The following is a 24,619-nucleotide window of genomic DNA, read 5'->3' as shown; positions in this document are numbered from 1 at the left end:
CCAGTATGATGTCATCTCAACTTAATGATGTCTACAACAACCTTATTTCCAAACAGGTCACATTCCCAGATTCTGGGAGTTAACACCTGAATTATGTTTTGGAGGGGATGCAAGTCAACCCACACCAGAAGAACAAAGCCACACTGTACACCTGGTGGATTAGGGGGAACCCCACTTTTTACATGGGTTTCCCAGCACAGACTGAAAGCAAGTGCTGCAGGGAGCCCTCTGGATCCACTTTGAGTTCGTGAAGGGGCTTCAGCTCTGCATTAGCTGAGGTCTTCCTGGGGCTTGTGGAAATAACCAGGTCTCACCTGACCTTGAAAGCTGCAGCCCTGTGGACCTGTGGGGTTTGTTCACATGAGCCGACTGGACACAAGGGGGCAGTAGAGGGCAATGACCGGATTCAGCTCTACCTCTGTGAGTGGTTCGCTCTGCCCTTGGGCATCTTCTGGTTTAGCCTCCGTTTCCTCCTCTGTGAAATGGGCTGCTACCTGCCTCATAGGGATACTGTGAGGAGGAAACAAGATGATGATGCCGTCAACATTCCAACAGAGTGAGTGCCCTGTCCGTGGGGGTAAAGTACGGTTCTAGTTGATTCTAGAACAACAGGGATTACAGCCTCAGACTGATGGAAACAGGGAAGGCAGAGTAAATGAGGGGAAGGAGCCGGAAGGAAATCCTGACACCCAGGTGAGCAGGGGTGGCGGACAGTCAGCTCCTGGTGGCAGTTACCATGCACGAAGCGCAGATCTGATTCAAGAAAAGACTGATATCTAGACGTATCTCTGATTTGACAGCAAATTTAAAATGTTGTGAAATGCTGTGTGGGCAGGATAAAACTAGGGGTGGTGCATCAGCTGTCAGCCTGCAATTTCAGAGCATGATTTTGGGTAACCTTGCAAGTAGGTGGTGTGCCTCCTGTACTCCCAGATCCCGGTCCCGGACTTATTTGTGAGTTACCAGCTGCCCTCCCCATGTTGAGAGCAGGGGTGTCAGCTACAGACCAGAGGGACCAGAGCAACGTGTACACGAAATGGGCGTGTGAGTGGTCTTCAGTCTCAAACTGAAAAAAAGATCCGTCTTTAAAATCTTCTGACTTAATCTAAAGCTTGCTTTTTTTCTTTTTTAAATGGAGGTGAAATTTACATAACATAAAAAGAACCATTTTATTTTATTTTTGGCCGTGCGGTGGGCATGTGAGATCTTAGTTCCCCAACCAGGGATCGAACCTGTGCCCCCTGCATTGGAAGCACGGAATCTTAACCACTCGACTGCCAGGGAAGTCCCCAAAATAACCATTTTAGGGTGGGCTCTAATTTTTTTTTTTTTTTTTTTTTTGCGGTACGCGGGCCTCTCTCTGTTGTGGCTTCTCCTGTTGCGGAGCACAGCCTCCAGACGCACACAGGCTCAGCGGCCATGGCTCACGGGCCTAGCCGCTCCGTGGCATGTGGACCTTCCCGGACTGGGGCACGAACCCATGTACCCTGCATCGGCAGGCAGACTCTCAACCACTGAGTCACCAGGGAAGCCCTGGGCCCTAATTTTTTAAATTATTTACTTATTTATTTGGCTGCACCAGGTCTTAGTTGTGGCATGTGGGATCTTTAGTTGAGGCATGTGGGATCTAGTTCCCTGACCAAGGATGGAACCCGGGCCCCCTGCATCGGGAACGTGGAGTCTTAGCCACTGGACCACCAGGGAAGTCCCAAAATAACCATTTTAAATGAACAGCTCACAGGTTGTACAGCCGTCACCTCTATCTAGTTGTAAAACGTTCCATCACCCCGAAATGAAACCCTATCCCCGTGGCAACCACAAATGCACCACCTGTCTCTGTGGATTTGCCTGTTTTGGACGTTTCATATAAATGGAATCACACATTATGTGGCCTTCTGTGTCTGGCTTCTCTCACTGAGCATCATGTTCTCAAGGTCCATCCACATTGTAGCAGGTGTCAGCACTTCACTCCTTTTCATGGCTGAGTAATATTCCATTGTATGATGGACCATGTTTTGTTTATCCGTTCATCACTTGGTAGACATTTGGGTTGTTTCCAATGTGATCATGCTGCTGTGAGCATTCAGGTATGAGCTTTTGCATGGATATGTGTCTTCATTTCCTTTGTCATTTTTTTAAAATAAATTTATTAATTTATTTATGTCTGTGTTGGGTCTTCGTTGCTGCGTGCAGGCTTTTTCCAGTTGCAGCGAGAGGGGGCTACTCTTTGTTGTGGTGCGTGGGCTTCTCATTGTGGTGGCTTCTCTTGTTGCAGAGCACAGGATCTAGGCGACCGGGCTTCAGTAGTTGTGGCACATGGGCTTAGTTGTTCTGCGGCATGTGGGATCCTCCCAGACCAGGGCTTGAACCCGTGTCCCCTGCATTGGCAGGAGGATTCTTAACCACTGCATCACCAGGGAAGCCCTTCATTTCCTTTGGACCTCTGCTCTATTTTGACTTTTGACCTCTATGAGAGCAGGGCAACATCTGATTCATTCTTTACCTCCAAGACCCTCCAAGACCTCCAATGCACCTGGAAGGTAGTGGTTACTCAAAGAACATTCGAAGCATGGTGAATGGGAGAAAGATGGGCGGGGTGGCGGGTGCGGAGGAAGAAGCATGGATAGATCTCACCCTACAGAGGGTGCCAGCTCATGCCCTACAAGGAACAGAGGTGATGGAATGAATGGTTTTGTTAAAGGAAAAGAAAAAGCATTCTACTGTCCTTCCCCATCTAACCAGCTCCCATTCCAGCTGAGCTGGCACTGCTGAGTTGCAGAGATGAATTAACGCTGCAGTGCTTCCCTGAGCCAGCACACCCTGCAGCTAAAGCCTCTGACAGCCCCATGCACTCTGAAAAATTATTTCCCTAGGGAGCAAAGGAGCCAGAGCACGTGGGTCAAAGTCAGGCAGCATGAGCTGTGGTCCAAAAAAAAAAAAAAACAGTCTGGGCATGGCCAGAGAAACAGGTTTTATTTTGCAAATTCATGCTCCACTAAGCATTAAAGGGGCACAAATGTATAGCTGGCTGCCTTTCTTTTTTTTAAAAAATTTACTTTTTAGAAGATTTAGGTTTACAAAAAAGTTGCAAGAATATTACAGAAAATTTCCATACACCTCCCCACACACTCAGCTTCTCCTGAATTAACATTTTACATTAGGCTGATACATTTGTTACAATTAATAGACTGCTATTGATACACTGTTGTTAACTGAAGTCCAGAATTTATTCAGATTTCCATAGACCTTTTCTCCTGATATCCTTTTTCTTTCCTAGGATCCCACCCAAGTTCCCACGTCACATTCAGGCATCATGTCTCCTCAGGTTCCTCTGGGCTGTGACAGTTTCTCAGACTTTCCTTGTTCTCGATGCCCTTGACGGGTTTGAGGAGGACTGTGGCCAGAGATTTTGTAGAATCTCCCTCAGTAGGAACTTGTCTGGTGTTTTTCTCACGGTTACACTGGGACGCTGGGTGCTGGGAGGAGGACCACCTGTGAAGGGCCGTCTCATCCTTCATCTCAGGGTGGCTGCCGTCAACATGACTCATCTCTGCTGGTGTTGACCTCAGTCCCCTGGCTGAGTTCATGCTGGTTGGGTGTCTCCACTGTAAAGTCACACCTCCCCCCTTCCCATACTGTCCTCTTTGGAAGGAAGTCACTGTGCCCAGCCCACACTTACAGAGAAGGGTGTTACTTTCCATCTCCTTGAGGGCAGAATATCTACAGACATTATATGAAATTCTTCTCTGCAGGAAAAATTTGTCTCTTCTCCCTGTATTTATTTATTCAATCATTTATTTATATCTGTATGGACTCATGGACATTTTATTTTAAACACTGGCTCACAATCCAATATTTCATGATATATTTTGTTGGTCAGACCAGTCCAGTATTGGCCACAGAGAGCTCTTTCAGTTCTCTGCTATGTCCATTGGACAACTTCTGGCTGCGTTAATAGCAACAATTCATCGGAGACCAAACCCTGCGGGGTCAGCCCATGAAGAATGCTGCTTATATTCCAAATATAATATAGATGAGACCCTTCTTCTCACTGGGCCTCAGCTTTCCCCGTCCCCATCCCCCCCAAAAAAAGGCTTAATATTTATTAGATGATCCAATGGGAGCCCTCCAGCACTGATTGTTTATGATTTTCTGTGCTCGCGAGCAGAAGTATTTTGTTCCAACAGTTTCTCAAAGCTAAACAGATTTTGTTGGTGTCATTTTGTCTGAACTCCACGCTCCTGTGGCTGGACATGTGGGGCCTGGTGGCTGATGTCTGCTCCCGGCTGGGTCTGCAGGCCACTCTCGGAAGAGACGGGGATGGACTTGCTTGGCAGTGCCACAGAAGACACATCCTGTAAGTTTCCATGCATGCAGAAATGGGCACACGGTCTGGGCTGTGCCCAGCACTATGACTGTAGAAATGTCAGAGGTCATGCCTCCTAGGTGGAATGTCAGGAAAGGGGGTTGCTCTGCTCCAAGTCCTGCAGGGAAAGCAGTGTGGTTGTGCGCCAGAGACATGTGTGGGCGCCATCATGAAGTCAGTTGCTGTGTGTCCTTGAACTAGTTGCTTAGCTTCTCTGTGCCTCCAATTCCTCATCTACTAAATACAGGTAGTGAGCCTCCCACAGAAGGGGCATGCAAGGATTAAACAAGATGATTTGTGTAAAGTGCCCAGGGGATGCCAGGCACAAAGTCAGCCCTGGGAGGGCTTTGCTGCCCTGAGCACTCAGGAGGGCTCATGGCTCTGAGGATCCAAAGCCCCAGACTTTGAGGACAGGGGGTCTGGGGCAGCCAGAGAAGCTGCCTCAAACATGTGTTCTCCTCGATGACATCTCCTGGCAGAGTTTTGCTGAGGGTCCCCGCTCTGCCTGCATTTCCCCCATGCAGCCCATCACAGAGCCCACCCTACAGGGGAAAGACTGCCCAGAGAGGGACAGCCACATCCCTGAGGTCACACAGCAGTGAGAGCCATCTCTGCCTGCCCCTGTACCACACTATGCCCATGAGCCAGGTAGGGGGACCAGTTTGTTCCAGGTTTCTGGGGCCGATCTGGGTAGTTGGTCACCCTGGAATACCAGCCCTTCTTCCTGCCTGAGCACATGGGCTCTGCCTGGTGTTGTCACACTCCCACAGGATAACCTTGGGCAAATCCTTTCACCCCTCTGGGCCTCCATTTCCTACTTCTGTAAAACGAGGAGTGTGTAGTAACAGTACCCGACTTCCTAGGTGTCACTGGCTGAATGATGACCCCCAAAGATATCCAGATTCTAATTCCAGGAACCCCTGAATGTTCCCTCACATGGCAAAAGGGATTTTGCAGATAGGAGTAAGTTAAGGAACTTGAGATGGGGAGATGTGATCACTAATTTTATGTATTCACTTGCCTGGCCCATGGTACCCAGCTATGTGGTCAAACATAATTCTAGATGTTTCTGTTGAGGGTGTTTTTTTAGATGTGACTTACATTTAAATTCATGGACTTTGAGTAAGGCAGATTGCCTTCCATTGTGTGGGTGGGCCGTGTCTAATCAGTCGAAGGGCTCAGGAGGCAGGAGGAAAAAAAACCTCAGGTGTGATTCATCCCGGGGCAAAATTCCTCTCCAGCTGTGGACCTATGAAATCAGGCGATGTCTCTGCTTCCAAAACACGATGGCGGGATGGACATAGAATAGATATTCTCATTCCAAATGGGAGAAATTTGAAGGAAGAAAGGGGTCACGGGTCCCAGCAAGTCTGAAACTTGTTCCAATAGATTTTAAGCCTGGAGAACCATCTTCTTTGGCTCAATGCCCTATCCTCCAGGTCCATGTGGTGGCATACTGCCGCCGTGCTTCCTTGTACCTTTAGTCTTACTGCCACCATGCTGTGACCCACAGCTTGACCCCATCAGGAAGAGTAGCAGTATTTTAAATCAAGCACTCCTGATTCACTGCTCCTAACACACTTCCCGTGAAAAAGGCAGAGTGAGTTGAGAAGCCTGGGGTCGGATCCTTGGGCAAGTCTCTGCCTCTATGTCCTCATCTGTAAAATGGGTAACACTTCCCACCACACAAGGTCATGGTGAGAGCTAGAAATCATGCCAGTGCCCCGCACATAGCAGGTACTTGATAAATGTGACTGCTGTGTTTTTATCATTTTCTGCCAAAGCGAATGTTTCTATCCCAGTGTCTCCTGAAGCAGTTACCTCTGACCTGCTTAGGGACCGAGAGATTCAAAGTGAAAAAAAGTGAGATTCAAACTGAAAAAAAAAAAATGTGGTCCATTTAATTATGGATCAATGGGGGCTTCTTTGGTGGCGCAGTGGTTAAGAATCCACCTGCCAGTGCAGGGGACACGGGTTCGAGCCCTGGTCCGGGAAGATTCCACATGCCACGGGGCAACTAAGCCCATGTGCCACAACTACTGAGCCTGCACTCTAGAGCCCGCGAGCAACTACTGAGCCCACATGCCACAACTACTGAAGCCCGCGCACCTAGAGTCCATGCTCCACAACAAGAGAAGCCACCGCAATGAGAAGCCCGTGCACCGCAACGAAGAGTAGCCCCCGCTCGCCACAACTAGAGAAAGCCCATGCGCAGCAACAAAGACCCAACGCAGACAAAAATATTAACTAATTAATTAATTAATTAATTTTTAAAAATTATGGATCAACGAATGTCTTCATCCAATAAAAGAGGGGTAGGAGTCTCCTACTAGTTTACTTATTTTGTCCTCAAAGGCCGTGTAATGAAACAGGGTAAACCTGAGGGGCTGGCTCTGCTCCGTGGGCTGTCAGATGGTGGGCAGCCCAGGAGGAGAAACCACCTTTTACAAGGAGACCAGAGTCCAGGCTAAGAGTCTTTAGGAGGAAGCGGTCTAAACCATGGGGAATATCCATCCCGACAGGCTTCAGAGTGACATGGGAGGATCCTGCCCTTCTGTGCCTCAGTTTGCTCATCTGTTAAAGGGGGCAATAGCAAAGTTGGAACGTGAAAACGCAGGGGAGAGCTTTGCAGAGTGTCTGGCTTACATTACACGATCACTAAAAGTTAGTTGTTAGAGTCGAGCATCACAGAGAGGCCAAAAGCAGAACGTGGACATTCTCTGCCAGCCTTAGCCGGAAGAAACAAGACTCGCAGATATTGGTAGGCCCAGAGCACACCATCTGGAGCCCAGGCTGCCCGGGGTCTAATCCCCACATCATTGTTCAACCTTGACTCGACTCACCTGTGAGCCCCATTTTGCAGATGGTAAAAGTGAGTCAAGCTCAGAGCAACGTGGCACTGCAGGGTCACGGAGCTGGTGAGTAGCGAGGTCAGGCTCTGAACCCAGGTCTGCCCTACGTCCAAGCGTCCGCCCTTGACCTCCACGCTAGAGGGTTATATTAACCGCCGCCGTGAAAGGATGTCCTCTGACTTCTAACCACTCCCCTCAACAGGGCGGAGTGGATCTCCACTGGGTTGGGAACAGGAGAGGGGGAAGAAGAAAGAAAATAGCAAAAGTGACTGATCTTGTTTCACTTTTGTTTTTGTCTGTTTTCCTGTTCCCCCACAGCCCCACCCAACACTCTGAACTTCAACGCGGCTCATCGTAAGCGGAAGACGCTGGTGGCCCCTGAGATCAACATTTCCCTGGACCAGAGTGAGGGCTCCCTGCTGTCCGATGACTTCCTGGACACCCCCGATGACCTGGATATCAACGTGGATGACATCGAGACCCCAGATGAGACCGACTCGCTGGAATTCCTGGGGAATGGCAATGAATTGGAGTGGGAAGGTGAGGTCGCTCGTCGCACCTGCCCAGCCCCCAAATCGGACCCCAGCGCTCCCTTTGGCTTGGGGACCAGCTGACCAGAGCCCCCCTCCTCCATCCCCGTAGGCTCAAGAGGGACAGGTCTTCCAACCTGGGGCTCCCAGGACAGCTCCTGGGACTCCACGCACATTTTCTCATGGACTTGTGGACTTTGCTGGGAGATGTGTCTTTCAGCCGATGCTCAAAGGGGACCGAAACCAGAGGAAGGGCCTCCCCCTGATTCCACAGGTGTTTGTGGAGGAGGTCTTGATTGCAGTGTAGGGGGCGGCAGGGAGATCGGGCAGGGCATGTCAGGAATAGACATCGCCTGCCTGCTCGCATGGCCATCGGAAAGCCAGGCTCTGGGTAACAGAAAAAATGTACACAAGATAATTGCACCTGGTCATCGGTGCTGTGAGGGAAACGAGCTGATGGGAGAGGGCAGGGGGTTCTCAATGGGGACACTGGGCCATATTTGGGGACACCTGCGGTTGTCATGACTGGGGGAATCCTGGCATCAAGTAGGTGGGGTCAGGGAGGTGGCTCCACACCCCACAGCGCCTGGGATGGAGGAGGGAGCTCCACAGAGAATGACCGGCCCTCAAAGGTCAAAAGTGCCCAGGTCGAGACTCCTTGAACTAGGCTACCTGGGGGTGGGGAGGCCTCTTTGCAGGGTTGCCAGGACAGGCCTCCTTGGATGGGTGTTATTTGAGCTGACATGCCAAGGCAAGAGCACAGGTCAGAAAGGTGGCGATGGCGGTGGCCATGGGGACGGAAGCAGAGCCACAGCACTTGCTGGGTGGATGTGGAGTACGAAGGGGAAGAGGGTGTTGAACGTGACACCTGGGTGTGGGGTCTGAGCAGCTGGGAAAACGGCCAGGCTATTTTCTGAGGTGGGAAGATCGCAGGATGACGGGTGGGAAAGAGGCAGATATTTCAAGCGTGGTTAAGAATCCTGAGAAGCCCAGAGAGGGAAAGAATGTGTGCAAGGTCACACAGCAAGAGACGGGCTCTACCCAGGCCAACCACCTGACTGAGCACTTTCCTGTGTTCCACGGCTTGGGGAAAGAAAAATTATTATTTAGGCGTGACTTTGGGACTCCCAGGTCCTCCATCTCGCCCAGCAGCCCCAATCTAGCACCGCCTGTCAGCAAAGGGTAGGATAAGTGGTTTCACCTCTGGCCTGGGGAGAGAGGAGAGGGCTCCGTGGCCACAGGCGGCAAAGGTAGCCCAGAGAGGGAAGCTGGGATGAGGTGTCCGGACTCAGATGTCCCTTCCGCTCACCTTCCACCCCCCTGCCGCTTCCAGATGACACCCCCGTGGCCGCCGCCAAGAATATGCCTGGGGATAGTGCAGACCTGTTTGGGGATGGCTCAGCCGAGGACGGCAGTGCCGCCAACGGGCGTCTGTGGAGGACAGTGATCATTGGGGAACAGGAACACCGGATTGACCTGCACATGATCCGGCCCTACATGAGGGTGGTGACCCACGGAGGTAAGGCCACACCCCTTGGGCCCCCTCCCGGCTCCAGCAACTGGAGGCCCATCAGTGGTCCTCTCTGGACCTCAGTCTCTTCTTCTGACCCAGGGGGATGTTAAATTAAGCCCTAGTGTCCGGGTGTGCAGGGGTGAAACTCACAGGGGGGCAAGGCATAGACGTGCCGGATGCACACCGGAGATGTCTACGAGGGTGGCTGGCGTCCCCCACCAAAGGCGGAGACAGGTCAAGCGTTGGCTGGCTTCTCCAGCCAGGCTGCTGTAACTCAGAGCTGTACCCTCTGAGTGTGCGCAGTGGGTGGGAAGGGGCTGGCCAGCGACAAGGCCGCTGCACGGGGCAGAGCAGGGTGCGGCTCAGAGCTGGGAGACGGCTCTACCCATCTCTGCTTGGGGCTGCTCACTCACTGGCCGCCTCTCCCCAGGGTACTACGGGGAAGGTCTCAACGCCATCATCGTCTTTGCCGCCTGCTTCCTCCCAGACAGCAGCTCCCCCGACTACCACTATGTCATGGAGAACCTCTTCCTGTAAGTGGCCCACCCGTTCCATCCCAGCTGCCCACAGTTCTGAGGGTCCCACCCGGTGGGCAGGACCATGCTGCAAGAACCACGTTGGGTGGGGGGCTCTGCCCGGCACCAGGGAAGGGCTGGGCCGCCAGCAGACCTGCATCTGAGTCCCCTGCTCACCCGCTGGGCCTCACGGGTGCAACTGTCGTCATCCCTAGCAGTTATGGAGCATTTACTACGTGGCAGCCACGAAGTGAAGGGCTTGGTATGCGATAACAAATTCCACCCTCGACAGGACCCTGTGGATTAGTTACTGTTGCCTCGCATTCTGTGGCTGCAGAGCCTGAGGCACAGAGAGGTTAAGTCACTTGCCCAAGGACACACAGGGACAGTTTTATTATGATGGAGACAGATAATATGGATAAAGCGCCTGGCAGATGACAGTAGGAACTCAGCAAATTGTTATCACTCTTATTATCATCATTACGAAGATTTCCTTCTTACACAGCCGGGCTTGGATGCCAGGTGGGGCCAGAGGACAAGGAGGTAGCCATGGAAGGTCAGATCGGAAAGTGGCCTGAGATACCAGGGAGCCCAGTCTCCCCAGTCTACAGATGGGGAATTAGAGGCTGAAAAAGAGGAAAGGATTCTTCTGGGACTTCCCTGGTGGTGCAGTGGGTAAGACTCATGCTCCCAATGCAGGGGGCTTGGGTTCGATCCCTGGTCAGGGAACTACAACCCACATGCATGCTGCAACTAAGAGTTTGCATGCCACAACTAAGGAGCGGCGAGCTGCAACTAAGGAGCCTGCCTGCCACAACTAAGACCTGGTGCAACCAAATACATAACTAAATATTAAAAGAAAAAGGGACTTCCCTGGTGGCACAGGGTTAAGAATCCACCTGCCAATTCAGGGGACATGGGTTCGAGCCCTGGTCCAGGAAGATCCCACATGCCACGGAGCAGCTAAGCCCGTGCGCCACAACTACGGAAGCCCGCACACCTAGAGCCCATGCTCCGCAACAAGAGAAGCCACCGCAATGAGAAGCCCGCACACCGCAACAAAGAGTAGCCCCGACTCACCACAACTAGAGAAAGCACACGCACAGCAACGAAGACCCAACGTAGCCAAAAATAAATATATAAAAATTTTAGGGGCTTCCCTGGTGGCGCAGTGGTTGAGAGTCCACCTGCCGATGCAGGGGACACGGGTTCGTGCCCCAGTCCGGGAAGATCCCACATGCCTCGGCGCGGCTGGGCCCGTGAGCCATGGCCACTGAGCCTGCGCGTCCGGAGCCTGTGCTCCGCAACGGGAGAGGCCACAACAGTGAGAGGCCCGTGTACCGCAAAAAAAAAAAAAAAAAAAAAAAAAAAAATTTTAAAGAATGTTGTTTGAAAAAAAAGAAAGAATTCTTCTGAAATCACGTAGGGGGAGACAGGGCTGGGACAGACCCCAGGTCCCTAATGTCTGGTGCAATGGACTGTTGGCTGTGGGTGCCTGTTCCCCAGGTGTATCTGGGGCTATTGAAGCCCACCTCCCAGGATTATTGGAGACCATGCATATAAATCACTTAGCATCTAGTAAGTGCTCAATAAAAGAGTAACTACTACAATCACTGTGCCCACTGACACAAATTTGGGGTGGGCTGGGGTCATCCCCCACCCTCCGCTCGGGCCGAGTATGCCAGGACAGCCAACAACACCTGAACAGGTGTGGCTGGCAGAGCCAGGGCAGGCGGAGGCAGAAAGGGCAGGTGCCCCAGGGGTTCAGTCCCGGGAACTGGGCTTCCTGACCCTGAGCCCCTCCGTCGGGTCCTCTGTCGTCTGTGTCCCGTGACCAGGTATGTCATCAGCAGTCTGGAACTCCTTGTGGCCGAGGATTACATGATTGTGTACCTGAATGGTGCCACGCCTCGGCGGAGGATGCCCGGCATCGGCTGGCTGAAGAAGTGTTACCAGATGATTGATAGGAGGTGAGTGGGTGGGGCTGGGGGACCTCCTCGGGATGCAAGGGGTCCTGAGGTCCCTCTGAAAGGTGTGTAGTGGTCAGCTGGGGCAGCTGTAACAAAGCACCAGACTGGGTGGCTTGAACAATAGATATGTGTTGTCTCCTAGTTCTGGGGGCTAGAAGTCCGAGATCAAGGTGTCTGCAGGGTTGGTTCTTTCTGGGGCCGTGAGGGAGAATCTCCCCTGTGGACACTTGTGTGCAAATGTCCGCTTTTTATAAGGACACCAGTCATAGTGGATTAGGGGCCCACCCTACTCCTATAGGACCTCACCTTAACTAATTTCTCCTACAATGACCCTCTTCCCAAATAAGGGGGCTGCAATTCAACATGCCCATAATAGGTGCTCAGAACCATGGGACCACAGAAAAATCTTTCAGAAATGGGAGATGGTGTGGCCACGAAGTCAAATGCTCAGACTCTAAATTAAGAGAGATTGGAGACCAGACATCAGCTCTGCCACCTGCAAACTCTGCGAGGGGGCTTAGCTTTACTGAGATTCCACCTCCTCCCTGCCAATGGAGATAAGCATAGCACCTCCTGGGCACAGAGAGAAGGTAACACCGCTCCCTCCCCGGGGCTTTCCCAAGGAGCCCATCTTGCTTCCTCTGTCTCCCCACGCAGATTGCGGAAAAACCTGAAGTCCTTAATCATAGTCCACCCATCCTGGTTCATCCGCACCGTGCTGGCCATCTCCCGCCCTTTCATCAGGTAAGATCATGACCTGTGCCCGGATAGCCACCTGGGTTTTTGTGTGTCTTATTTTTTAATCTGCATTTTCCAGCTCCTCTCTGATGAATCTATATTGTTGCGTTAAACAGTTTAAAATCATATGTATTGTTATTTAGTGACGAATATACATCACGGGGTGGGGGGTAGGGAGGTGGGAATAAGTAACAACCAGCTCTCCCATATTGAATGTTGGATACCTTTTAAAGTTTACAAGCACAGCCCTGAAAGGTTGACTTGGCCGTGCCCGTTTCATGGATGAGGAAACTGAGGCTCAGAATATTCCAGGGAATCACCCAGAGTCACACAGCAAGGTCACCAGCCCACCACACGCCCTCAGAAGGAAGCCCGGCTCCATCCACTCTGGAATCTGTGAGGGAGGGGCATTAGGATGGCAGGAGGGTCTGACCCACTCCTGCACAATGATGTGGTAAAACGATACATGTGTGTTTTGGGGGTGCCCGAGACTACCCTCAGGTTTGATGATTTACCAAGAGGACTCACAGAACCCAGAAAAGCTGTTGTGTTCAGGGTTATAGCTGATTACAGAGAAAGGATGAACACTGAAATCAGCAAAGTAAAAAGGTGCATATGGGAGTCCAGGAGAAGCCAGAAGGGAGCTTCTGATTGCCCTGTCCCAGTGGAGTTGTACCCAAAGCCCTTCGTTCTCCCTGCAATGACGTGTGACCACGTGTAGGAAGTACTGCCAACAGAGAAGCTGACCTCGGTGTCCAGGGTTTCCACCAAGGCGTGGCCACATGGGGATGGAGTGCCCACGCAGCCCCCTTAGTTCCTCAGTAACTGATATGATGGCCCAAGACCCCACCAGGAAGCACATCTTTAGCACAGACTATGGGCCCCGGGTAAATGAAGACGCTTACCAGACGGGACATTCCTAGGGCTTACAGGTGACCTCCTGTGAGTCTCAGGGGCTGGTTCTTTCTTCGGAATGTGCAGGAGATAGAAGCACCTGGACACACAGAGCAAGTGAAACAAAATTAGTCATGTTCAACGCCCTCGTCAATCACATAAAAGTAAACGCACATTTAATGTAATATAATTCAAAACATTCAATTAAATGAAGGCCCTTCATTTCCACGTTCCCAGTGAAGAATCTGTGATGAGTTTAATAGACGGAGTCAAGCTTCGCCTTGAGAGCATCACAGCACTTAGGCAAGGAGGCAACTTCAGACGTTCTGTTCAGTGACTCCCAAGTGCTCTCAGACATTTGCACATTAGTGAAATCAGGCCTTCAATACACTGATTATGGGTCATTTGTGCTAATGATGACAATTACCGGGCGAAACGGTAGACACACACTTCAGCCTTAACAGAATTGCCTTCTGTCCTCAACATCCCGTAATTCGGGAACTGAAATTTGCCTTGAATGCAAATAATTCTCTCACTTTGGGTTGCTTTTCCTACTTTTATTTTATTTTATTATTTTTTTGGCCATGCTGCACGGCTCGTGGGATCTTAGTTCCCTAAGCGGGAATCAAACCCGTGCCCTCAGCAGTGAAAGTGTGGAGTCCTAACCACAGGACCGCCTGGGAATTCCCTGGGTGGCTTTTCCTGTGGTGAATTTCAAAGGTCTCATTTTGAGCTTTCAGGGAAATAGGAGGGGAAAGTGGGGTAAAGTAAGCTTCCCTGTTTAAAAGCCGAGGGAAGTGGAGACAGATTCTGAGCTGCCACCTGGCCCTAGCCGTGAGGTTCTGTGATTGTATCTCAAAAAGAACTCCCCCGATGATCTAAACATGGGCATGTGCCTCGCCCTGGACTGGAATTCTCCCTCCCAAGAGCCCTGCTTCCAAGACAGAGCTCAGCTCACAGGCAGACAGCATTGTCACGTGGAAACCGGGTACCCATTTCCAACAACGGACGTGGCAGCTTTACCATGGTGTCCTCACGATGTGATCTTGCCTGTATTTATAGCCCACTGCTCAGACCACAGGTGTCGCCTCTGTGTCCCCTAAAAAAACCTTTGCAACCAATCAGATCATCCACCCTCAGAGCCTCTCAGACCCGGGGTATTCAGGTAGAGTCGGTCTGAGACTCACTCCCTGTCCCTGGGCCCTTTACTTTTCTGTCACACCAACTGGAGGAAGAACTCATATTCCAAGAATAATTTTTTTTTTTAATTAAGAAAATAAATTTCGGGACTTCCCTGGTGGAGCAGTGGTTAAGAATCCACCTGCCAGTGCGGGGGACATGGGTTCGAGCCCTGGTCCGGGAGGATCCCACATGCCGCAGAGCAACTAAGCCCGTGCGCCACAACTACTGAGCCTGTGCTCTAGAGCCCGCGAGCCACAACTACTGAGCACGTGTGCCACAACTACTGAAGCCCACACTCCTAGAGCCCGTGCTCCGCAATGCGAAGCCCGCGCACTGCAACGAAGAGTAGCCCCCACTCGCCGCAACTAGAGAAAGCCCACGTGCACCAACGAAGACCCAACCCAATTTAAAAATTTTTTTAAAATTTAAAAAATAAATTTTTTAAAAAAGAGATGATTCTTTAAAAAAGAAAAAAGAAAATAAATTTCAGGGACTTCCCTGGCGGTCCAATGATTAGGACTCTGCTCTTTCACTGTTGAGGGCCCGGCTTCAATCTCTGGTGGGAGAAATAAGATCCTGCAAGCTTTGTAGCTCAGCGAAGGAAGGAAGGTAGGAAGGGAGGGAGGGAGGGAGGGAGGGAGGGAGAGAGAGGGAGACAGAGAGAAAGAGAGAGAGAGAGAGAGAGAGAGAGGGAAGAGAGAAAGGAAGGAAGGAAGGAAGGAAGGAAGGAAGGAAGGAAGGAAGGAAGGAAGGAAGGAAGGAAGAAAGAAAGAAAAGAAATTTCAACTGCACAAAAGCGGTGGGGTTTATTTATTCTGGTACACATGGCCGCTTTGTGACTCTCTGTGGGAAAACCGTCTGTCATTCCCTGATCAGTTACCAGTGGCCTCTGCTGATTAACCCGTGTATTTTTCTCTTATGGACACTGCGAACTGTAACATTCCTCATGGGTCTCCGTTTTTGCCGGGTGCCGGAAAGTTTGAGCCGAATTCCTATCTAATCTCTAAAATTAGATGTAAAACTTCTGACACAGTTTTGTAACTATGTGACTCTATCTTACTTTTTTTCTTTTCTTTATTGTTATTTGATTATTTTATGGCTTAGTGTCCTGTTACATTCTCTTGGCCTTATATTTCTCATCGTTAGAAAAACTGATGTGAGGGACTTCCCCGGTGGCGCGGTGGATAAGACTACGCACTCCCAGCGCAGGGGGCCCGGGTTCCATCCCTGGTCAGGGAACTAGATCCCACATGCATGCCACAACTAAGAGTTTGCATGCCACAACTAAGGAGCTTGTGTGCTGCAACTAAGGGGCCCACCTGCCGCAACTAACACCTGGCGCAACTAAATAAATAATTTTTTTTAAAGGAAAAAAAAACTGATTTGACCTTGAAAAAAGTTTATTGGACATTTTACCAAAATTAGGTTTAAGGTAATCTTTAAAAAAATAATCACGAGTTCAAAGCAATGCGCTGGTGACAAAGCACCTCAGTGGGTAGCAGACAGCCAGAGCTGGGGTTTGGACCGGAACAAGCCATTCATCCCGAAAGAATGTGGAATGAATCAGCAGTCCCCATGTGCATCTGTCTCGTGACCAAATGACTACTGGTGCCATCCAGGCAGTGGCGATTGTGCCAGAAAAGCATTCTTGGGAAGATTCACACAGAGGAACAACTCCTGGGGAGGATGGGGCCTGGAGTCCAGCAGCATCTCTTTCCTCTCTGCTTCCTTCAAAGAATTTCCTCAGCTCAGCAAGGACTGGTGTCCAACACGTAGTTCAGGACGCTTCTCTTCTTGCAAGGGGAGACCCCGGGTTCTGCTCTGTTCCCCCACTAGGGGCCAGGGGTGGAGGCTGGCACAGGTGGGGAGGGAAGCTTGGGCGAAGGTGCTTGGGGCATCCCGGAATACTGCTGCGTGTGCAACCCTGTCGGCCATCGCTCCTTCTGGCCCTGAGGGGCCACCCTGAGGGCTTGCTTTCAGATGTCTCCTTGCTTCTTCTCCCACCAGCGTCAAGTTCATCAACAAGATCCAGTATGTGCACAGCTTGGAAGATCTGGAGCAGCTCATCCCCATGGAGCACGTGCAGATCCCAGACTGCGTGCTACAGTGAGTGTCCCTGGGCCATGGGAATACCCCCCCACCTCCATCCCCATTGCTCCTGGGCTGCTCGCCTCTCAGCCACCTCTGATCAGCTCAACCAAGCTGCCAGGAAACCAGACCTGTGTGGGAAAGCAGAAAAGAAGGAAATACAGGGAAACAAGCTCCTGTGAAATTACAGAACACAGCAGGCCTGGCTATCTAGTACAGGCCAGGGGCCAGTGAGCCCTGGCCCCCGGCTTGTCTTTATAAATAAAGTTTTATTGGCACACGGCTACATGCATCCATTTACAAACCATCCACGGCTGCTTTCGAGCTACAACAGAATCGAGAGGTTGCCACAGAGACTGGCCTGCAAAGCCAAAAATACTGATTCTCTGGCCCTTTACAGGAAAACTTTGCCCTGATGGAGGGGCCTGTAGACCAAACCCACGTCAATGAGGGGGTCACTTTACACTGGCCGTGTTCGAGGCTGATGCAAAAAATGTCCGCTGAGCCGCATCTACTCCAGATGGTGGAATATACCAACAAAACAGATATCCCCTGCCCTGGGGTGGGGTGGGCGTGGGCAGGCTTGAAGGAAACATAAAAAAGACCAGTAGACCCGTCAGCTCCGGCTGTCCTTTCTGCTCTAAGACCTGGCATGTATTCAGATGTGACAGTGAGATTGCTTCCCTGTTCCCAGAGGGAAGGGGATTCCCAGGCTGCATCTCATGTGCTTTCCTTTCTCTCTCTTCCAGGTACGAAGAGGAAAGGCTCAAGGCCAGGAGAGAAAGGTGTGTGCGGAGTGGCCTGTGCCCGGGCCAGGTTAGGGCTGGCGCTGAGCCGGGCCCACAGCTGGGGGGAAATTGGTGGCTTCCACTCAGTGGGGACCCATGTCATGCACACATGTAGCTCAAGGCCCTGCCCTTCTCTCGAGGGCTTGGAGTCAGATCCAGGCTCAAATCCAGGCTCCCTCACTTAGTCACAGAGTGACATTAGGCAAGTGAAAAGTTCACAGCCACCCTGAGGATTATTGTGAGAAATCAGGACCAACATAACCCACCGGACAAAAATAGTAGACTCCATAGAGAGTCCTCCTAGTAATCCTGATGACAGTGGGGGGAACACAACCCGCTCCATGCTCGCCCCTGCCAGACTTACCCCAGAATCGCCCCTTCACTGACTTACTGGCTAATTTTCGAAAGTGGCAGTGCTCACAGAACTTCAGGACTATTTTGGTCCCACCCAGTTATGGAGCCCTTATACCATTCCTGTATCCTTTCTCATCCCCCCCATCCCAACCCCTCCACCCCAAGAGGAGGGCAGGGCCAGGATTCCTAAAAGCGTCTGACAGGCTGGGAATCCGAGGCTCAGAGAGGGCAAGGCACCTGCTCAAGGCCACACAGCAAGTCTGAGAATTCAGTGAGTCGAAAGCATGCCAGGCCCTGTGCCAGCCTGGGGGAGACTGAGGCGATTAAGACTGAAACTCCTGGTCCAGAAGTTTCCTCAAAGGGCAAAGGGGAGGGTTGCCTCACCGAGTGAGGAAAGCAGATCCTGGGGCAGGACGGGTGATGTCGGCAGATGAGATACATAATGAGAAAAATTACGGCGGCTTCACACAGCGTCGTTTAATAGTGATGGGTGTGAGCGGAGTGGAAGGGGGCGTGGAGGGCAGCAGGGCCCGCCCTCCCACGCCTTCCAGGGAGTTCTCCTCCTTCCCCTCCTCTCTCTTCTCTACTCCCTCCCTCCCTCCCCTTCCTCTTTCCTTCCTTCCTGTCTTTTTCTTTTTTTTTTCAATGCCTTTAGTTGCAGTAAAATACACAGGACATACCATTCACCATCTTAACCATTTTTAAGTGCACAGCCAGGTGGCATTAAGTACATTCACATTGTCCTGCAACCATTCCCACCATCCATCTCCAGAACTTTCTCATCTTCCCAAACTGAAACTCTGTCCCCATGAAACACTGACTCCCAAGCCCCTCCCCCAGCCCCTGGCCCCTAACCATCTACTTCCTGTCTCTGTGGATCTGACTCTCTAGGACCTCGTGTGAGTGCAATCAGACGGTATTTGTCCTTCTGCGTCTGGTTTATCCAACTGAGCATAAGGTTCCCAAGGTTCATCCACATTGTAGCAAGCGTCAGAATCTCCTTCCTTTTTAAGGCTGAGTAATATTCCAGCGTGCGGATAGACCACATTTCGTTCATCCATCACCTCTCGATGGACACTGGGGGTTTCCACCTCTTGGCTGTTGTGAATTGTGCTGCTGTGAACACGCGTGTACAGTTATCTATTCAAGTGCTTGCTTTCACTTCTTTGGGGTGTATATAGACCCAGGAGTGGAGTTGCTGGATCTTATGGTAACTCGATGTTTCATCTTTCAAGGAGCAGCTAGAATCTTTGCCACAGCGGCTGCCCCATTTGATATCCTCACCCCAGCAGCCATGCGCAGTTCCAATTTCTCCACATCCTCGCCAACATAGAAACATAACACATGTTCTACATTTAAGGTAGTAGCCGTCCTGCGAACTTCCCTGGCAGTCCAGTGGTTAAGACTCTGTGCTTCCACTGCAGGGGCTCTGGGTTCGATCCCTGGTTGGGGAACGGAGATCCCGCACACCACGTGGTGTGGCCAAAAAAAATTTTTTTTTTTTAATTTTAAAGGTAGTAACCATCCTGATGGGTGTGAGGTAGTCATGTCTGTCGGTCTGGCTTCTTTCTTTTCCTCCCTTTCTCCCCACCCCCAGGTCCCCCTCTCCTCTGTCTCTCTGTCTGAGTTACGCTCCCCCCGCCTCCTGAACCTTAGCTATGGATGGGAGTAGAAAGATGACAGGACAAGCAGGGTGCCCATCTTCCAGAATCACGGCACACGGGCAGCAGCGTCCAGGGAGCAAGTGCATGAGGCCCCTGCGGCGGCGATAAGCTGAGATAAGCGCCCCCAAGGAATGGCCCACAGCCCCTCCCCCTCCCCCCCGCCAACCATCTGCGTCCATCTTCATGAACCCCCTGGCCATCCCATCACGCAGTCCACCCTCTGGGCCCCCGCGTTTCCCCGGGCGCAGCCAAACCCTCTCCTGATCGCTGTCGGGCCATGATGGGTCCAGACAGAGGGGCCAGTGGGAGCCGAGAGCCCCTGGGCCCACTCGGCTGGCTGGTCATCCCTCGTCACCTCTTTCTGTCCCCAGCGCAAGGCCACAGCCAGAGTGCGTCCTGCCCAGGTCTGAAGAGAAGGCGGAGGCGGGGCTGGCAGAGGACAGGTAAGTGTGTGCAGGTGGCCACAGGGCCAGAGCCCACACCCGCGGGGGGCTGCTGAGCCCAGGGAACCTCAGTGAAGGTGATCTGACATTACCATGGTGCTGAAGTAAGACCACCACTGTGAATCGGCCAGCATGAGGCCCATTCCATCCAGCCATTTTAATGTAAATTTAGTGCATCTGTAGTTTTGGGCAACCAGCACCTTCTCCAGTTCCAGAACATTCCACAGCCCAGAGGGAGACCCTGTACCCTGTTAAGCAGTTGTTCCCATTCCTATACTCCTTTTTTTTTTTTCCCCCAGCTGGGCCGTGGTATGAGAGATCTTAGTTCCCCAACCAGGGATAGAACCTGTACCCCCTGCAGTGGAAGCACGGAGCCCTAACAACCGGACCGCCAGGGAATCCCTCCTTTTCTTTTTAAATCCAGCAACTCTCTACTGAAAGTCCTTCAGTGCCTCACCCTGGGATGTGTAGACAGATGGCATGACCCCCTCCCTGGCCTCTAGAGGCCCCTCCCACCTTTCCTGTCTCTTTCTTCAGGTCTGCCTCCTGCATTTGACCCTTGTCGTACCCTACTTCTCCTGTCCTTGAGCTCCTTGAGGGCAGTGGTTGCATCTTGGGACCACTGCCCCCTCCTCCCACCCTGCATCCAGTACAGGCCAAGCATGGGGACCAGGGGCAGCTGATGTGGCCGAGAGACCAAGATCTGCCTCAGATGAAGGTTCCAGCTGGTGACCTTTGTGCAGGTCCCGGTGGATGGGTTCAGCCTTCTCAGTGGGTGGACCTGGAGCAGCAATAGTGATTTCATTTTGTGGCAGCGAAGGGGCCCAGCCATTCTCACGACTGCCTGTCCTGGCTCATTTGTTACACAGCTGACACGTGCTGACACTTGCTTTGTGCCAGATCAGGGTGAAGCCATATTGGCCCTCATGGGGCTCATGGCCAAATGCCAAGGCTCCCCAGACAGGCAACTAATGCTGAGACTCCTTCCTTTTCCCACAGGTCTGCTCTGGCCACAGAAGATCAGGAAACAAGGTGGGTGGGAAGCGGGGCGATCTTGGCACCTTTTTTTGGAAACATTCTATGTGGAACCTACCCTGGGAATGAGTGCCTCATGACTTATTGTTGATGGGGGGAGGATGCTGCACCAGGGAGGCAGGGAGACCGTGGTTACCATGACAACAGGGCCTCCTCTGGGGCCAGGCAGCCGGTCCCTGCTCCACTCCAGTGGGGCGTCATTAACAGGAGGCCCCAGAGCTGAGCCACACAGCGGCCCTGACTGAGATGTCCACCCAGAGCCAGGCCCCCTGAAGCCCAGGATTTTACTCAGCCAGAGGGTGCACTGTCTGCCCACAACCTATCTCAGTGTGTCTGCCTGACTGCCAGGAGTAGCCTCCCTGTGTGTCACGGGTCCTGGAGACCACCCTCAGGGGCAGTGGTTTGCTAGAAGGACTCACAGGACTCAGCAAAACTGATCTGCTGACAGTTATGGTTTATTAAGGTGGAAGGGTGGGTACAGCTCAAAGTCAGCAACGGGAAAAAGAGCGTGGGGTGGGGTGAGGGGAGACAGGCGCACGCTTCCAGTTGTTGTCTCCCAGGGGAGTTGTTTTGGGACAGCCCTTAATTCTCCCAGCAGCCAGGCGTGGTGATGCACACCAAGTGTCACCAACCAGGTGTGCTCATTTGAGCTCTGGTGTCCAGGGTATTTACTGGGGGTCAGTCATATGCACGGCGGACCACCCATATGGCTGACCTTCGTCTCTAGCCTCTCCAGAGGTTGAACTGATACCACATGGTCCATGGCTCCTGCCTTAAATCACATTGTCAGCATAGACTATCCAGGGTGACCCCAGGTCCCAGGCAAACAAAGATACTCTTATCAGGAAGGACATTCCAAGGACTTAGAGGTGACCTCCCAGAAGACAGGCAAGGGCCAGACCTTCCTTTGGAACCTACAGGGTTAATCCTTGACCACACACTCTGCTATAAATACGTTACATGGCCCGGCCACATGCCTTAATACTACCCATGTGACCCAAGAAGCCCCAGGCTGAGAAATAAACATCAAAAATCGTCTTAGACCAGTACTGCCCTGGGCGCACTGAATAGAAGCAAGTTCTCAATGCATTTCTGACAAGACCATCTCAGTCCTTCTGGAGCTGAGTTCCCAGCCACAGACACAAAACACACGAGGAAATCATTCACCATGAGAAAAAGTCGGCGGTACAACAGATAGCAGCATTAGACCTCCTCCTGGAATCCTCAGGTAGAGGTGATAAAAACAAGCATGTCTAAAATGATTAAATATATAAACGAAGGAATGGTTGGGAGCAATGGATGGATGGACAGATGGACTGGTGGGTAGGTGGGAGGGTGGATAGATGGATGGATGGATAGGTAGATGGACAGGTATATGGGTGGATGGGTGGATAAATGGATAGACAGGTGGATGGGTGATGGATAAGTGAATGAATAATGGATGGTTGGATAGGTGGATGGACAGATGGATGGATGGGTGGATGGATGGATGGATGGGTGGGTGGGTGGATGGATGGACAGATGGGTTGGTGCATAGATGGGTGAGTGAAGCCTCCCTCCAGTCTGATCGAGGGCACCAGCCCTGGGGCCTTGTTCTTTGGCTGGGGCACCAAGGGAGAAGTCCCCTTCAGAACCATACCTAGAAGGTGGGTGACAGGTGGCAGACCTTGAAAGGCAGGTGCCACTCTTGCTGCTGAGGGCACACTAAAGCCGATTAGATCATTCTTTTGGATTCCCCACATATGGAACATTTTCCACTTTCTTTAAATACAATAATAATAACTTGACTGTGTTTCTGCCTCTCCAGCATGTCCTGAGGTGACGTGAGCACAGAGGAGGACGCAAAAGAAGATCCCAGATGCCAGGAAACCTCTGTCGGACGCCCTCTGACCCTGGATCTTGTCCCCACCTCATCCTGAGTCACAGTCTCCGGGGGGTGTCCGTCTCCTCCATCCATGTCTGAAACCCAACATCCTTTCCAGCTGCTTGAAAACTTTTTTTTTTAATGATGCAGTATTAGTGCGTTCTGGAAAAGGACCCAGTTCTCCACCCTCCCACACTCATGAGCTCATGGCCAAGAAGAGCAAGAAGCGTTGAGCGTGGCCTGTGCGTCCTTGGTGGCCTCAGAGACCCCCATCACCACCACCACCACACCACTGCACAGAATCCTGGTCAGGACCCTTCTCTTGCTTGTCACCTGGTTCAGGTGGAGCCACAGATGCCCATCGACTCCCTGGCCGGGTCTGGATTCCTTCTTGTGCCTTTCCTGCCAGAACGGCCCCCGCAGCCCTGGGCATCTGGCCTGGAAACTCAACCCCCACCCCCAGCAGCGCCATGCCCCCCCGGGCACTGCCCAGCCTTTGAACTCACTGCTTTTCCTTTGAACAGCCCTCCCCTTGCCTCTTATAACTTCCACCTTCTTAGGGAGCATCGGAGCCCACAGCGCCAGTGAGGGCCGCTGATAATCATCCTTGTTCTACAGTTGTGAACCTACATCCCCCTCAATCTAGAACATTCTCAAGCCCCTTGAACGCAGAGGCCACGCCACAGGGCAATTCCGATCAATACCTCCTACCGAGGGAATGAGCCTCCCCACTTCCCTAATCTCCCCGACAACATGGGGTTGGGATGCGCCCCCTTGGGCTCCCACCAGGAACAGAGGCCGAGAAACCAGTGCTGAAATAAGCTCATCCCAGAAACACAGATCGAGAAAAAGGAAGGTACAGGGTACTGAATGTTCGAGTGTTACGAAGGTCACTGGGGAGAATTAAAACCAGCGGCCTGGATGCTACGACCACCTGCATTCAAAGGAAGCAGATATCCTTAGGACAAAAAAACACATTTTTCTAATGCGGTTGAAACGCCAGTCAGCTCGGAGCTAAAGGGAGTGAGTTCCCCATCTCTAGAGGCATTCAAGAAAAGGCTGGACGGTACTTGCACAAAGTGGCCCTCTGCGGTCCCCTCCAACCCTGAGAGTCTCTGTTTCTATGAATCTGAGCAAAAGTCGAGCAGGTGCATCATCCGGCCCCTCTTGCTGGCTCTGTAGCTGGCTTCTTAGCGGGTGTCATCCAGGTTTGGTTGACCCTCCCTCCCCCAATAATTTCCCAGTAGGAGATTCTTGGCCTCAAAGGAGATGTTGAATGCTTCTCCACCTGGGATATCAAGGGGGTGCGTTTGGGGTTATCCCAATGGCAGGAGGGAGCCAGTGGCGTTCAGTGCTGAACGAAAGGGACAGCAGTGCTTCCTGCATGTCAAGGAATTGTCCCACCCCAAATGCCAATGGCTCCTGCCTTGGAAAATTTGGGGTTTCTAAGCAGCCTTGGACCTGCATCTTCTGGAACCCAGCACTGCTCCGGTGAGGCCAGGGCATTTGGGTGTCTGGTGGGGTTTTTTAATTTGCGTTTCTGCTCTGTTTCCCAAATGTCTAATAAAGGACCGGGACCATGTTCCTGGCGCAGATGAGTTACCTGGAGGCTGAGGCAGGAGAGGCTGGTGGATGGGCCTCTGCAGGCTGCCCTCTGAAAGGCCGCTCCATCCTGGGCCAGCTTGTCCCCCACCCCTGCCCAGAGTGCCTCCTTTTCTAAAAGGTGCCTGGGCATCTGCCAGGTCACCCTGAACTCCAGGTTCAGGTGGCTGGCTCTGCTCAGCTGAGAGGGACACGTGACCCGCGAGGCCCGCAAGTCCACA

The 24,619-nt window shown here is 52.0% G+C and overlaps 1 protein-coding gene across 1 annotated transcript in view; it reads left to right on the top strand.

Moving 5' to 3' along the window:
* The window catches only part of ATCAY (ATCAY kinesin light chain interacting caytaxin), a 31,799-nt gene extending 8,503 nt beyond the window's left edge, over nt 1–23,296 (top strand). The window contains exons 2-12 of the mRNA XM_065873855.1: nt 4,299–4,357; nt 7,537–7,758; nt 9,082–9,267; nt 9,692–9,794; nt 11,615–11,746; nt 12,404–12,490; nt 16,568–16,666; nt 17,398–17,433; nt 19,826–19,897; nt 20,897–20,929; nt 23,206–23,296. Of these exons, the coding sequence (XP_065729927.1) occupies nt 4,299–4,357; nt 7,537–7,758; nt 9,082–9,267; nt 9,692–9,794; nt 11,615–11,746; nt 12,404–12,490; nt 16,568–16,666; nt 17,398–17,433; nt 19,826–19,897; nt 20,897–20,929; nt 23,206–23,296 (1,120 nt within the window). The remainder of the gene's footprint in view (nt 1–4,298; nt 4,358–7,536; nt 7,759–9,081; nt 9,268–9,691; nt 9,795–11,614; nt 11,747–12,403; nt 12,491–16,567; nt 16,667–17,397; nt 17,434–19,825; nt 19,898–20,896; nt 20,930–23,205) is intronic.
* Nucleotides 23,297–24,619: the final 1,323 nt, after the last annotated feature.

Source organism: Phocoena phocoena, chromosome 3 (genome assembly GCF_963924675.1).
Source record: "Phocoena phocoena chromosome 3, mPhoPho1.1, whole genome shotgun sequence".
Classification (NCBI taxonomy): Eukaryota; Metazoa; Chordata; class Mammalia; order Artiodactyla; family Phocoenidae; genus Phocoena; species Phocoena phocoena.
This window is presented reverse-complemented; position numbering and strand designations above follow the sequence as displayed.